Below are 13,330 nucleotides of genomic sequence, written 5' to 3'. Positions count from 1 at the left end.
CGCTTCCCTCCATTAGATTTGAGGTGCGGCCGGCGCGTTGCCCACCGGGAGTTGTAGTAAGCGGCGCGTTGCCCTGACGCCGGCCGGGCCGGGCGTGGGGGCCTGTGGGAGGTGGCGCGGCCGGGCCCAGCTGCGGGGCGGAGGCGGAGGCGGAGGAGAGGCCTGCGGCGGCAGGGAGCGGCGGGGCTGGGAGCGGGCGCCGGAGCCGAGCCGAGCCGAGCCGGAGCGGGCGGCGAAGGCCGGCGCGGCGAGCAGCAACCATGTCGGTGTTCGGGAAGCTGTTCGGGGCTGGAGGGGGTAAGGCCGGCAAGGGCGGCCCGACCCCCCAGGAGGCCATCCAGCGGCTGCGGGACACGGAGGAGATGTTAAGCAAGAAACAGGAGTTCCTAGAGAAGAAAATCGAGCAGGAGCTGACGGCCGCCAAGAAGCACGGCACCAAAAACAAGCGCGGTGAGGCGGCCCGGCCCCTTCAGACTTCCCAAGGCTCCCCCCAGGATCCCTGGGCCGGGACTTCCCCCTTCGTGACTCACCTCGGGGTCTGGTCTGACCCTGGAACTCTCCGGGTCAGACTTCTTGCCGGGTCTGGGACCCCCTCTCCGACTCCCTTCAATGTCTTCGCGATCCCTGGACTTTTCCATCGTCAGACTTATTTTGCTCTCTCCTCTCACCCTCTCTCCACCCCGCCAGGCCCCTTCAAACCCAATCTCACAGCACTTTCCTCCGTCCTCACACTGTCCCTTTCTCTTCCGCCTTTTTCTGCTCCCTTTGGCCTCACCCACCTGCCTAGCTACTGCCCCTGCCTGCTCCTCGGCTCATTTCTGCCCCCATCCTAGCATTTCTGTGCTTCCTGATCCTACCTGTGCCCTCTCCCGGCTCCTCGGTGGAATCTGTGAGCTGCCCTTGGCGTCTCCGCCATCCTCTTAACTCAGAATTCTCGTTGAAAAGCCTCCTTGGTGGAGAGAAAAGGGGACTGGGGGAGAGGAGATCCCCTGATTCCTGCTTGTTCACTTGCTAAGTGAACTTGAGCAAGTTGCTGTCCCTTTGAGGCCTCAGTTTCCCCATCCATCAGCCAGGGTTTGGCCTCAGTTAAGGCCTAAGGTGTCTTCTAGCGTTGTGATTCACTTTTTGTTGCCTCATAGCTTGGCCTTACCAAAGTTTCCCGTGGCGCAAGCCTTCACCCCGTGACTCACCGCTTCCCCATCCCTCTGAACCAGAAATAGAGACTCCCGACTCCTCCCCAGTCCCCACTACTGGGATTCAGGGCCGCGGCATCGAATCTTGAAGCACTGTTTGCTTTACTTCCTGTTGTTGTATAGCTTTCTGGGCATTCTAAGTGCTTTGTGTTTTTCTTAAGTGAGATGAATGTGAAAATGCTTTAAAACTGTAAAGCTGTTGAGAAATGTTTGCTTTTTCTTGTTATGGCCGTGTGAGAGTGAAACACAGAACGACATCCCTTCCCCTTGAGAGGGGTTTAGAAGTGAAGTAATTCACTCAGAAGTCTGCTAGTGACTAACAGTGTGACCTTGAGCTAATTTACCCTTCTGAAAGGAAAATCATGGATTTACAGTGCTCAGCACATAGTAGGGGCTAAATCGATGTTTTCTGCATTCTAATAGGAGAACAAAATAGCCTATCTTGAGGATGCTTCTCTGCTGATAGTCAACAAATATTCTGGAAATTCTTTTTAGTGCCTGGTGCATGCGCTGTATTCATAGGGGTGAACAAAACACAGCCTCAACCCTAATGGGAGAGAAGACCGAAACAGGAAAATAAATGAAGAAAATACTGTCCGGGGGTGATAAGTACTAAACACACAAAAAGATGGTCTGATAGGGAGTGGTGGAGTGGGAGGGATGCCACTTGAGGTAGAATGGTCAGGGAAGGCTTCTTTGAAAAGGTAAAGTTTGAACTGAGTCTGGAGAAGGAACCAGCTCTGTAAAAATCTGGGGGAGGAGCCTTTCAGGCATGGAAAGCAGCATGGGAAAAGGCTCAGAGGTTGGCAGGTTGTAAGAAACAGAAGAGGGAGACCCCTGTGTCCGGAATGTAGTGCTTGGAGGGAGAGTGGTATGAAATAAAGGGGGCGGGGGTTGGACTTTGAACTTGTTGGTGAAGAGTTTGGGTTTTATTCCAAGTTGATGAAAAGCTTTTGAAGGGTATTTTGCTGGAACGTGTCCTTATTGACAGGGTTTTTAAAACATCATCTGGCTGCTGTTTGGAGAGTGGGTGGGGAATGAGGGTAGGAGCAGGGAGAACAGTGAGGAGGCAGCTGCAGGGTCCATTTGTGGCCTGGACTCCAGCTTAGTTGTGGAGATGGGAACAGGGTTATATTTTGCTGTCTCTAGCTTTTTCCTCTGATGACTCTCCCTTAGTCCAGATCCTCTGTGGTCATCAGAGTCAGTGTTTTTACCTTTCTGCATTTTGGAATGCAGGAGGAAGGTGTCAGTTTACCATTCTCCTCTGATCTTTTGGTCTGGAGCTCGCTTAGTTTCCGCAGTTTTGTTTTTTCTTTTGAGACGGAGTCTTGCTCTGTCGCCCAGGCTGGAGTACAGTGGCACGATCTCAGCTCACTGCAACCTCTGCCTCCTGGGTTCAAGTAATTCTCTTGCCTCAGCCTCCTGAGTAGCTGGGATTACAGGTGCGCGCCACCATGCCTGGCTAATTTTTGTATTTTTAGTAGAGATAGGGTTTCACCATGTTGGTCAGGCTGGTCTCGAACACCTGACCTCGTGATCTACCTGCCTCGGCCTCCCAAAGTGCTGGGATTATGGGCGTGAGCCATTGCGCCCAGCCATTTCTGCAGTTTTGGCGATTGAATTGACTTTCAAGGGGCTGTGGGAGAGCTCGTCAGCCGACTGCAGAGGACCAATCTCAGTTGTCAGACTTGCTGAAAACAGGCTGTCTTCCTGAGTTTGCTTGAGAGAATGGAAGCTACTGTAACCTACCCTTCTTTTTAGCATCCTCTGGGAGGAAGGTCTTAGTGTGGGGAGGTGAACACTACCACATTCCATTAGTCTACTTATTCACCTGCCAGTATGCTGGGACCTTGAGAGTCAGAGATGAAAATACACTGTGCCAGCCCTTCAGGAACTCAGAATTGGAAGTGTGGGGTGGGAGTGTGTGTGCTTGAGAGAGAGAGAGAGCAGGAAATGATTATAACAGTGCAGAAACGTGAGTGTGTACATGGGCTGAGGCTGCAGAGGAGGAGGCACCTGTTTTGGGGGAAAGGATAAAGAAGACTTGGCAGAGGAAGGAGAATGTGAGGTGGGTCAGCAAGGAGTTGGGTGTGATTGGGAAGCAGGGACAGTGTCACCTCTGGAGTCTGTGGGTGGGACAGGAGATAACACTGAGAGTGGCCTGTAGTCTTTGGACCTTGACCTGGAAGTGGTGAGGAGCCCTTAGCTGTCCTTTATTTATTTATTTATTTATTTATTTATTTTTTTTTTTTGACACGGAGTCTCGCTCTGCCGCCCAGGCTGGAGTGCAGTGGCCAGATCTCGGCTCACTGCAAGCTCCGCCTCCCGGGTTTACGCCATTCTCCTGCCTCAGCCTCCCGAGTAGCAGGGACTACAGGCGCCCGCCACCTCGCCCGGCTAGTTTTTTGTATTTTTTAGTAGAGACAGGGTTTCACCGTGTCAGCCAGGATGGTCTCGATCTCCTGACCTCGTGATCTGCCCGTCTCGGCCTCCCAAAGTGCTGGGATTACAGGCTTGAGCCACCGCGCCCGGCCAGCTGTCCTTTATTTTTATTTATTTATTCATTTTAAGCAACAGGGTCTCGCTCTGACGCCCAGGCCGAAGTGCAGTGGTGCAGTCATAGCTCACTGCAGGCTGCAACTCCTGGGCTCAAATGATCCTCTTACTTTAGCCTCCTGAGTAACTAGGACTTCAGGCATATACCTAGCTAATTCAAAACATTTTTTTTTTTTTTTTTTTTGAGACGGAGTCTCGCTCTGTCACCCAGGCTGGAGTGCAGTGGCCGGATCTCAGCTCACTGCAAGCTCCGCCTCCCGGGTTCCCGCCATTCTCCTGCCTCAGCCTCCCAAGTAGCTGGGACTACAGGCGCCTGCCACCTCGCCCAGCTAAGTTTTTTTTGTATTTTTTAGTAGAGACGGGGTTTCACTATGTTAGCCAGGATGGTCTCGATCTCCTGACCTCATGATCCGCCCGTCTCGGCCTCCCAAAGTGCTGGGATTACAGGCTTGAGCCACCGCGCCCGGCCAACATTTTTTTTTTTTTGGGACAAGATCTCGCTGTGTTGTCCAGGCTGGTCTCAAACTCCTGGCTTCAAGCGATCGTCCCGTATTAGCCTCCCAAAGTGTTGGAAGCAGAGAGTCATCATATCTGCTTGGAATTTTGAAAGAGCACTCCAGCAGCAACTTAAAGGAAGAAGTGTAGACTGACCAGGAAGGGACTGGAGGCAAGAATCCCATACGGGGCAAGGTTAGCATCTTTCGGACCTGGGTTTGAGCCACAGCTTCATCATTTACTAGCTGTGTACCTGGGGGGCAGGTTACTCTGCACCTCAGATTCCTCCTCTACAAATCAGGGTACTAGCATCTGCCTGATTGGATGAAAATATATTATACATGCAAAGCTCTTAGGACAATGACTGCCATATGGTAAGTGACAGATAAATGCTTGTCATTATCATTATTACAAGGAGACTTGCAATTCTTCAGGTGAGAACAAAGGGCCTAGTGTAGAAGCATGGGAAACTGGAAGAGAAATAATACATGTCTGAGACTTTTCTGAAGGAGAATCAAAAGAGACTTGGTGATTTGTTGTAATTGTGGGAGTGGGCAGGACGAAGGAGAGAGGGGAGTGGAGGATGATTCCCCAGTTTATAGGTTGGGCAGCTGGTTGGATGGTGATGGCATTAATGAAGTTGGGAAACAGGAGAGGGAGTGGGTACTTCATAATTGTATAGTCCCTGTAAGTTTGGAAAACCCCTCAGCATCCACTGAGACTGTGAGGTCCACGAGGTAAGATGTGATGGTCACATTCATCACTGTGTCCCCACCACCTGGCACAGTGCTTTGCACGTGGTTAATGGTCAGCATTTGTTAAATGAAAAAAAAAATCTTGTGGATAAGTTCTGTTATTCCCATTGTACAAGAGAGGAAAATGAGGCTCACGAGGGGACGAATTCAACTCAGAGACCAGTTCTTCTGTTGACTGTGGGCATCTTGTGTTGTTTACTCCCATGATGACCAAGGGTGTCATCATGGCCATCACCATGTTCATTAAACACTCAGTTCATTAACCACCCACCTGTGCAAGGTGTGGTGCTGAGTAGGGGAAAAAGAAGTGAAGGAGAAACAGGCCATTCCCTGCTGGGTGTGTAGCCAAATGTGGATGCTATCTTTGAGGCATACACTTTGGAAAGATGAAACAAACTTTAGAAGCTTTGAAACAGACCTCAGAAGCTTGAGTAGAGTATTTGCAGTGTGTAGGTGTGTCCCAGGTAGTGGTTCCAGTGAGGGGCCTAGAGCAAAATTTGGATTGCATGTTTTTTCCAAATTTCATTTCTTTTTCTTTAGTCATGTATTCATTCTTTTTTTGTTTTTTTTTTTGAGACAAGAGTCTCCCTCTGTCGCCCAGGCTGGAGTGCAGTGGCCGGATCTCAGCTCACTGCAAGCTCCGCCTCCCGGGTTTACGCCATTCTCCTGCCTCAGCCTCCCGAGTGGCTGGGACTACAGGCGCCTGCCAGCACGCCCGGCTAATTTTTGCATTTTTTAGTGGAGACGGGGTTTCATCGTATTAGCCAGGATGGTCTCGATCTCCTGACCTCGTGATCCGCCCGCCTCGGCCTCCCAAAGTGCTGGGATTACAGGCGTGAGCCACTGCGCCTGGCCTAGTCATATATTCATTCTTAAGCACGTAGCAGGCCCTTACTGTGTCCTCGGCCCCATTCTTGGTGCTGAGAATGTAGATGTGAACCAGATGTGGTCTCTGCCATTCAAGGGACTTAAATATCATTTATGAAATAATATTCATCTCACATGGCTATGGTGAGGATCAGCTAAGATAATATATGAAAGAGTGTGGCAAATTGTGGATATTGAGTAAGTGTACTTTTCTGATAAAGTTATTGTTGGTCAGACTTCCTTGGTTTAGTTGTCAAATGGAAAAGTTCTTTCATTGAGAGCTGGATGGAAACCAAGATCAGAGTTTAGGTGAAGTGACAAAAATCACCCAAAACTAGGTCTTTTTTGGTACCTTTCTAAACAATGCCCATTGGTTTTTTTCCCTAAGAAAGGTGATCATACTTTTCTGGAGAACATGTGGGGAAAAAAAGAAAATAAAAAAATGGAAGATGATCAAATATCAAAGATTCTTTTATTTTTAAGTCTGATAACTAGCTAAGGAAATATCTACTCTAGATGGTTCATATCGTCCTTTTTTTCCTGTTTTAGTAAAGATGAAAACAGTTGTAGACAAGATCATAATTTAACAAGAGAATTGTATAAGATTTGGAAATGGAGACTGGCATCTAAAACAGCCTACATTGGTACATTTCTGTGGATTTATGGATGCAAATCAGTTCATTTACAGGTTAATTTAGGTGTAGCTGAGAATGTCTGATGGATGCATAGAGGCCAGGAGCTCACAAGAGATATTTCTTCATTAAGTTGTGCTCATTGCTGGAGTGAGAGTGGTTTTCTCCTGTTTAATAAAGTCTCTCTAAAACATAAGCATGTGTGAAGACACCGTAATAAGTTAAATTTATAGTGAACTTAACTATGGTTCTGTGGAATCAAGATCTCAGGTTGAAAAGCACAGTGTCTCAATGGGGCATGTGCCAGCAGGATCTCTTATCCTAGAGGCCCAGGGATAGAAAACTCAAAATCCACCCAGGGAACTGAGCAGTGGGAATTTCCCTCAGTGATGCTTAAGTTTCTTGTTTGGAAAAATGGTTGGCTAGGTTGAGTTTGGTTTACTTCTTAAGACAGATGGAGTACCAGAGACCCTATGTGTTGACTATCCAAACATGCTGGTGCCTTTGATTCAAATGACAAAATCCTTATTTTGCCCCATTTGGCAGGTAGATTAGATATTTTTAAGTGCCTGCCAGAGTAGGTTTATAATGTGATTTGTAACTCAAGATAGATTTTGTTTGGAAGTTTAACTAAACGTGAAGACCTTTGAGCAGGACTGTTTTGCTTGGAGAAACCTTGAGTTGTCCAGAGTTGGGTTTGAGTGTGGAGGGAGGTCTTGGAGACCATCCTATGAAGATGTGTGCAAGCCAGCCATTTCTGAGGCATAGAACCAGGACCTAATTTGTTTACAGTGGTCTAGAGCCTTGGCATGGAGCCAGGGCCCACCAGGAGGAGGGGCAGAGCTATTGGGGCCTTGAGGATTTTCTTATGAAAACTTAGTCTTCTTGCTCAGAATTATTTTGTGTTGTGTCACTGTCTAAAGAGTGTGTGAGACAGAGAATATTAGAAAACAACTGTAGTTGGTCATTTTGCAGATGGATGATTATATTTAGAAGGGGAAAATCTGAGCATAGCAATGGGAAACTACAGATCTAGCTGGTTATAGTACTGGTCTGTTTTTAAGCTGTTTGGCTCAAGTCAGCCATCATTTATTACGTGTCTTCTCGGAGGAAGGCAGTGTGGTGATGTGGGCAAAAGATTCCCAGTTTGAATGCAGCTTTCCCTCTCACCAGTAGTACCTTGGCAGTTACTTAGTTTCTCTCAGTCTCAATTCCCCCATGTGTGAAAAGGGAAATACTACCAATGCTTACTTGTTAGGGCTCTTGTGAGGATATGGAATAAGTTGATGTATGTAGAATGCCTGGCAAATAGGCGAGATGAAACTGTTTCGTTGGCTTCCCAGGGATAGTCTTAGGGACAGTAAGGGTTTAAAGATAGATGAGACACTGCCTTCTCCCCACAAGGGCCCACACAGTTCATTGAGGAAGACACAAAGGTAAAAGTAACTATGAGAAAAGGCAAACCCCTAAGTTTACAAATGAAATGTTAGAGGAAAATACAGCAGGAAGAGTTTAATTCATCTCTGAGGTTGCAGGTTCATCTCACCCAGCTACCCATCCAATGCCCAGATTCCCTTTGTGGCATTCCTGCCAAGTGATTAACCTCTGATTGAACCCCTCTGTTGACAGGATTTGTATTAGGTGCCCTATCCCCCCACACTACAGCCTAGTCTGTCTCTGGATAGCTCCGACTGTAAAATCACCTTTCTTATTTGGGATTGATATCTGTCGTTCTGTAGTACCTACCTCTGCTACGGGTTGGGATGGTAGCTTCATAGGGAAACAGCCTGGGCTGGTGAAAAGAATGTGGGATTTGGGGACAGAAGGGTTGGGGCAAATCCCAGCTTTGACACTAGACATTTGTGAACTAGAAAATGGGTCGTGATTTCTGCCTCTTGGGGCCACAGAGAACAGGTCTGATCCCCCTTCTCTACATGACAGATCAAGGACGATGGTGCTTATGTCTAAGCCTGCACTTCTCTAGGACAGCCCTTCTACATTTCATTGACTGTCCATTTTCTGGTGCTTCTGTTCCTTCCTTTTTACCCTCCTTTGGATGTGCTGCTGTTTACCAGTGTTGCTCTTTTTTTTTTTTTTGAGACGGAGTTTTGCTCTGTTGCCGGGGCTGGAGTGCAGTGGTGCAGTGGCGCCATCTCAGCTCACTGCAACCTGCGCCTCTCGGATTCAAGTGATTCTCCTGCCTCAGCCTCCTGAGTAGCTGAAACTACAGGCATGCGCCACCAAGCCCAGCTAATTTTTTTGTACTTTCAGTAGAAATGAGGTTTCACCATGTTAGCCAGATTGGTCTTGAACTCCCGACCTCAACTAATTCGCCCGCCTCGGCCTCCCAAAGTGCTGGGATTACGGGTGTGAGCCACCGTGCCCAGCCAATGTTGCTCTTAAGGTGTGGAGTGGACAGAGCTGAATAATCTGAATATTCTAGCCAAAGTCTGAGCAGGACAACCCCAGAACATGCAGGGCCAAGCCATTTGTTTAGGAACTAGTTTGCTTACGTGTGCTCTTGAGCCCTGATACTTCCGGTATCACTGAGACAGGGAAAAGTGATCGTATTTTCCTGTGGCTTATTCAGTAGTAAAGGGATGAGCATCTAGGAACCCCTAAAGTTTGTTTGGTCCTTCTTAAGGAGTCTTAGCTGAAGGATTGAATGATTTAAGTTCTTAACAAGAGCATCTGGCTAGCTTGATTCCCCAACAGCTGATATTTCTAGCTCTACCTCCTCCCTCTTCCTTAAAGGGCAAAGCTGGCATGGAGGGTTTTTTTGAGTGATGGAGTAAAGCTATACATCCCTCTGGTTGTGGTTGTTTAGCTCAAAAGGCCAGTGATGTGGTATAGTGGAAAAGGTGCTAGCTTTGGGGTGAGAAGGCCTGACTTCACATTCCACCTCTGCCACTTGCTAGTTTAGTAATCCAGGGTAAGCCTCCTCATATCTCTAAACAACAGCTTCTTTAGCTACAAAAAGGAATACAGAATTGACTGCACAAGCTTTCTGCTCAAAGTGTGGTCTATGGAAACATCTGGGACATTGTTAGAAATGTGGACTCTTAGGCCCCATCCTGACCTACTGAAGCAGAACCTGCATTTTATGAGGTGCTCAGGTGGTTTGTATGCCCATCAAAGTTTGAGAGATTTTGAAACAGATTTGGATATTTTGCAGTTTGGGGACTCTGATGTTGAGATCCCAAATCTTTGATCTTAATGCTGTATAGGTACACATTTGCGTTTAATTTCAGTTGATCCATTTTCAAAGATGGTGGCTGGAAACTTTTGCTTCACTCATGAATCTATTTGATAGGTAAGTATGTAGTAATTTGAACTGTGTGCCAGATACTGTCCTAGTTGCTGGGTAAACGCAAATGAAGACAGGTCATTGCCTCTGAGGTGCTTATAATCTAGCCAAGTGACACAAGTAAACAGATAACCAGGATACAGTGCGATTTGTTCTCAAAGCCTATTCAGGATTCAGTTTGTGACATGCACCAGAGGGAACTGGAACAACTTCATTGTGGGGGCTGGGGGACTTCAATTTATGTTTTATTGAGTAGTTATTTTGGGGAGTAATGAAATGTTAGAGCAGAAAGGAACTCAAAATGTATGAGTGCTTGAAACTTTAGATTAATAGGAAAAGTTTTTTGAGAAAGAAAAACCAGGAATGTGGAACTATTTGCAGTACTTTTAAAAAGTACTTTATTTGAATCTGAAGCCCCTTGGTGGGGACATGAGAATGGGTCAGAGTTTAAGTTGGCCATAAAATAATTAGCTTTGGAATACTAAATTTAAAGTATAGTTTATTCTGATAATTAATTTGCTTAATTATTCAGTTAATGATTCAGTTAAAATTGTCTTCCTATGAAAGGAAGTAGGAACTAAGAAACCTGAGTAGTGGATTCTCTACCGTCTGCATAAGCAATCATTATAAATTCCTGGTTTGTAATCTTTATAAGATCTAATAGTTGTATAAATAAAAATAAGACTTTACGCCGGGCGCGGTGGCTCACGCCTGTAATCCCAGCACTTTGGGAGGCCAAGGCGGGCGGATCACAAGGTCAGGAGATCGAGACCACGGTGAAACCTCGTCTCTACTAAAAATACAAAAAAATTAGCCGGGCGCGGTTGTGGGCGCCTGTAGTCCCAGCTACTCGGGAGGCTGAGGCAGGAGAATGGCGGGAACCCGGGAGGCGGAGCTTGCAGTGAGCTGAGATCCGGCCACTGCACTCCAGCCTGGGCGACAGAGCGAGACTCCGTCTCACAAAAAAAAAAAAAAAAAAAAGACTTTACATGTGTGTAGCCCAGCCACTATTCCCTACAGAGGTTTGGAGAGGAGTTGCTACCCAGACTAGGATTTACTCTGTGACTCCCCCATTAGGGTAAGGAATTTGATCAACATGGTGTGTCCCAGAGTTCCCTGGACTTGGAGACATTGACTGACAAGGCTGACATTTAAAACCCAGATTAGGCTGGGCATGGTAACTCACACCTGTAATCCCAGCACTTTGGAAGGTGAGGTGGAAAGATAACTTGAGGCCAGGAGTTTGAGACCAACATGGGCATCAAAGCGAGACCCCATCTCTATTTTTTAAAAAAAGTTAAAATAAAGCCCAGATTTTTGCTAGTTTCTTTCTTTCTTTCTTTCTTTTCTTTTCTTTCTTTCTCTTTCTTTCCTTCCTTCCCTCCTTCCTTCCTTCCTTCTTTCCTTCCTTCCTTCCTTCCTTCCTCCCTCCCTCCCTCCCTCCCTCCCTCCCTTCCCTTCCCTTCCTTCCCTTCCTTCCCTTCCTTCCCTTCCTTCCTTTCCTTTCCTTCCTTTCCTTTCTTTCTTCCAGTCTTGCTGTCGCCCAGGCGGGGAGTACGGTGGCAAGATCTTGGCTCACTGTAACTTCTGCCTTTCGGTCTGAAGCCATCTTCCCACCTCAACCTCCTGAGTAGCTGGGACAGCAAGTGTGCACCACCATGCCCAACTAAATTTTTGTATTTTTTTTTTTTTGTAGAGACAGGGTTTTGCTGTGTTGCCCAGGCTGGTCTCAAACTGCTGAGCCCAAGGTGTGCACCCACTTTGGCCTTCTAAGGTTTTGGGATTACAGGCGTGAGCCGCTGCACGTGGCCTATTACTATTTTATTTATTTATTTTTTTTGGAGACGGAGTGTCGCCCTGTTGTCCAGGCTGGAGTGCAGTGGTGTGATCTTGACTCACTGCAACCTCCACCTCCCGAGTTGAAATGATTCTCCTGCCTCAACCTCATGAGTAGCTGGCGTTGCAGGCACATACCACCACACCCAGCTAATTTTTGTATTTTTAGTAGAGACGGGGATTTCACCATGTTGGCCAGGCTGGTCTCGAACTCCTGACCTCAGGTGATCCACCCACCTTGGCCTCCCAAAATACTGGGATTATAGGCGTGAGCCACCGCCCCCAGCCTACTCTCTTAATTCTCTATCAGGTAAACTAGTTGCTTTCATCTCTCCAAAGCATGTTCTCAGAATTTTGCACATAGGCAGTGTGTCATTGCAGATGCTTGGCAAGTCTGGAGTTAGGACTTTGGGCGTCAACTTGTAATGGACTCCGATAGCCTTCTGTGGCCTTGTCTAAGGAGGGAACTGATATCAGCCTGGCATTCAGCTTGCTTCTCCTAGCTGACAGGGCTGCAGGGCTTACAGCTGCGGACAGCCCTCATGGTTAGATTTTAGAGGTAATTTTGGAGGTGTAAAGGACACAGCAAATACAGGCCCAGTTAAGTAATTTTCTTTCTTTTTTCTTTTCGTTTTTTTTGAGATGCAGTCTCTCTCTGTCACCCAGGCTGGAGTGCAGCGGTGCAGTCTGGGCTCACTGCAAGCTCCACCTCCCAGGTTCACGCCCTTCTCCTGCCTCAGCCTCCTGAGTAGCTGGGACTACAGGCGCCCACCACCATGCCCAGCTAATTTTTTGTATTTTTAGTAGAGACAGGTTTCACTGTGTTAGCCAGGATGGTCTCGATCTCCTGACCTCATGATCCACCCGCCTCGGCCTCTCAAAGTGCTGGGATTACAGGCGTGAGCCACCACGCCCGGCCCAGTTAAGTAATTTTCATTGTGCTTAAAAACATGTATTTCAAAGAAAAAAAAAATTTTTCAGAAAAGGTATCCTCAGGAAATGAAAACATTTCCCCCATCTTTGGGAAATACTGTGTACTTTACAAACTTCATCGTGTGTGAGTGGTATTGTTCCATTTTAGAGATGAGAAAGTCGAGGTTCAGATTATATGAGTCACTGGGCAGATCTAGCTCTGTGACTTGGGGATCCTGAGGTGGGCTGTATCACAGTGGATTTTCTGGTGTGTTTGGTATTCCGTAGGATCTCAGCTCTGTCGCCCAGGTTGGAGTGCAGTGGCGTGATCATGGCTTACTGCAGCCTGGACATCCTGAGCTCAAGTGATCCTCCCACCTCGGCTTCCTGAGTAGCTGGTACTATAGGCATGCACCACCAAGCTTGGCTAATATTATATTTTATTTTATTTTTCCGACAAGGTCTCACTCTGTTGCCCAGGCTGGAGTGCAGTGGAACGATCTAGGCTCATTGCAACCTCTGCCTCCCAGATTCAAGCAATTCATTTATCTCAGCCTCCCGAGTATCTGGGATTATAGGCGCGTGCCAACACACCCGGCTAATTTTTGTATTTTTAGTAGAGACAGGGTTTCACCATATTGGTCAGGCTGGTCTCGAACTGCTGACCTCAGGTGATCCACCCGCCTCGGCTTCCTAAAGTGCTGGGATTACAGATGTGAGCCAACTGCACCCGGCCTAATTTTTAATTTTTTTTTTTTTTTTTTTTTTTTTTTTTTT

General features: G+C 47.2%; 1 protein-coding gene across 1 annotated transcript in view; it reads left to right on the top strand.

The window, feature by feature from the left end:
* The first annotated feature begins 82 nt into the window (after positions 1-82).
* CHMP4B (charged multivesicular body protein 4B) overlaps positions 83-13,330 on the top strand; it is a 46,221-nt gene continuing 32,973 nt past the window's right edge. The window contains exon 1 of the mRNA XM_025398472.1: positions 83-450. Within this exon, the coding sequence (XP_025254257.1) occupies positions 261-450 (190 nt within the window). The 5' untranslated portion in view covers positions 83-260. The remainder of the gene's footprint in view (positions 451-13,330) is intronic.

Source organism: Theropithecus gelada, chromosome 10 (assembly GCF_003255815.1).
Source record: "Theropithecus gelada isolate Dixy chromosome 10, Tgel_1.0, whole genome shotgun sequence".
NCBI classification, from domain to species: domain Eukaryota; kingdom Metazoa; phylum Chordata; class Mammalia; order Primates; family Cercopithecidae; genus Theropithecus; species Theropithecus gelada.
Note: the sequence above shows the minus strand (reverse complement) of the source record. Positions and strands in the feature narration are given on the sequence as shown.